General features: G+C 32.5%; 1 protein-coding gene across 1 annotated transcript; it reads left to right on the top strand.

Annotated features, from left to right (window-relative positions):
* Nucleotides 1–441: 441 nt before the first annotated feature.
* Nucleotides 442–1,189, top strand: LOC126687594 (uncharacterized mitochondrial protein AtMg00810-like). Its single transcript, XM_050382152.1, has 2 exons — nucleotides 442–531; nucleotides 662–1,189. The coding sequence occupies exons 1-2, from the start codon at nucleotides 442–444 to the stop codon at nucleotides 1,187–1,189; spliced, it is 618 nt and encodes a 205-aa protein (XP_050238109.1).
* The last annotated feature ends 441 nt before the right edge of the window (nucleotides 1,190–1,630 follow it).

Below are 1,630 nucleotides of genomic sequence, written 5' to 3' on the forward strand. Positions count from 1 at the left end.
TGTAATAAATAAAGAAAACAAGGATTGAAGATATATTTTAGCCAAACTATATAAGAAAATGATTATGAAAGAAAAAATCAGAGGAAGAAAGGAGAAGCATCCAGAAACCATCACCATTTTTCACGATCAACTTCGACACTTCACGGTTTCTCCGTTCGGCATCCGTTTCGAGCGATTGTTGCGCCCATCTCTCCGGAATTGAATGCTCTACTGATCTTAAGCATCATATCAAGGTAAGATTTCAGTTATTGGTGGTGAAATGGTGTTTTTATGGGCTATCTCATTTGAGAAGTTACGTTTGAATTGTAGCGTTTGGTGGCTAAGGGTTATTCTCAGGAATATGGTATAGATTATGAGGAGACTTTTGCTCCTGTTGCAAAAATGGCTACAGTTCAAACTTTTATTGCGGTTGCTTCTGTTTGCCGTTAGAATATCACTCAAATGGATGTTAAAAATGTCTTTTTGAATGGCGACCTTCATAGAGAAGTCTATATGATTCCTCCTTTTGGTATTGATCATCAACCTGGTAAAGTCTGCAAACTTAGGAAGACTCTTTATCGGTCTTAAACAGGCTCCCCATGCCTGATTTGAGAAATTCTCTATTGTGATTACTTCTTTTGGTTTTTACCCGAGTAACCATGATTCTGCTTTATTTGTCAAGTGTACCTCGGCTGGTCGAATTTTGCTTTCTCTTTATGTTGATGATATGATTATTACATGTGATGATGTTGTTGGGATTAGCTTGTTGAATTCTGAGTTGACTCGAAGTTTTGCTATGAAAGACTTGGGTCCCCTTCGTTACTTTTTGGGTATTGAAGTTGCTTCTTCTTCAAAAGGGTATCTTCTTTCTCAATCTAAGTATATTTCTGATATTTTTGAGCGTGCTCGCCTCTCGAATAATAAGACTGTTGATACTCCAATTAAGCTCAATGCTCGGTACACTATTTCTGATGGTTCTCCACTGCCAGATCCGAGTCTTTATAGAACGGTTGTTGAAAGTTTGATTTATCTCACTATCACTCGCCCTGATATTGCATATGCTGTTCACATAGTCAGTCAGTTTATTACTTCTCCTACTACAGTTCATTGGGATGATGTTATTCGCATCTTGAGTTATCTACGTAGCATTCAGTTTCAGACTCTTTTGCTTTCCTCTACTTCATCTTTGGAGTTACAGTCGACCCTCTAATAATTAATATACATGGTGGATCAAAAAGTTATTAATTATTAGAATTATTAATTTATTGAATTTGTATAAAAAAATATAAAAAATAAAAAATATAATTTAAAGCATCTACATTTGTATATTAATATTATATTATATAAAAAAAAACTAAATACACTTCACAATATTTCAATTCAAAAGAAATAATTTTCTATTCAGTTTAAAAAAATATTAACTTGATATTAAATCAAAAAATAATTATCAAAAAGTAGTACTCATGAAGTAAAATAATTTTTATTATCTTTTTGTACTTAGAGGTACGTTTCACTTGTTTTTACTTCTTCATTCAATAACTTTCCTTAAAATATCTCAAACGAACAATAAAGTCATAATTTAATAGTATTTCAGCTTCCAACTTATGAATTAAAGTTAGTGTTGCCCCAAATAATTCATCAATTGTTATAT

The sequence above is a fragment of the Mercurialis annua genome, linkage group LG6, assembly GCF_937616625.2.
Source record: "Mercurialis annua linkage group LG6, ddMerAnnu1.2, whole genome shotgun sequence".
NCBI lineage: Eukaryota > Viridiplantae > Streptophyta > Magnoliopsida > Malpighiales > Euphorbiaceae > Mercurialis > Mercurialis annua.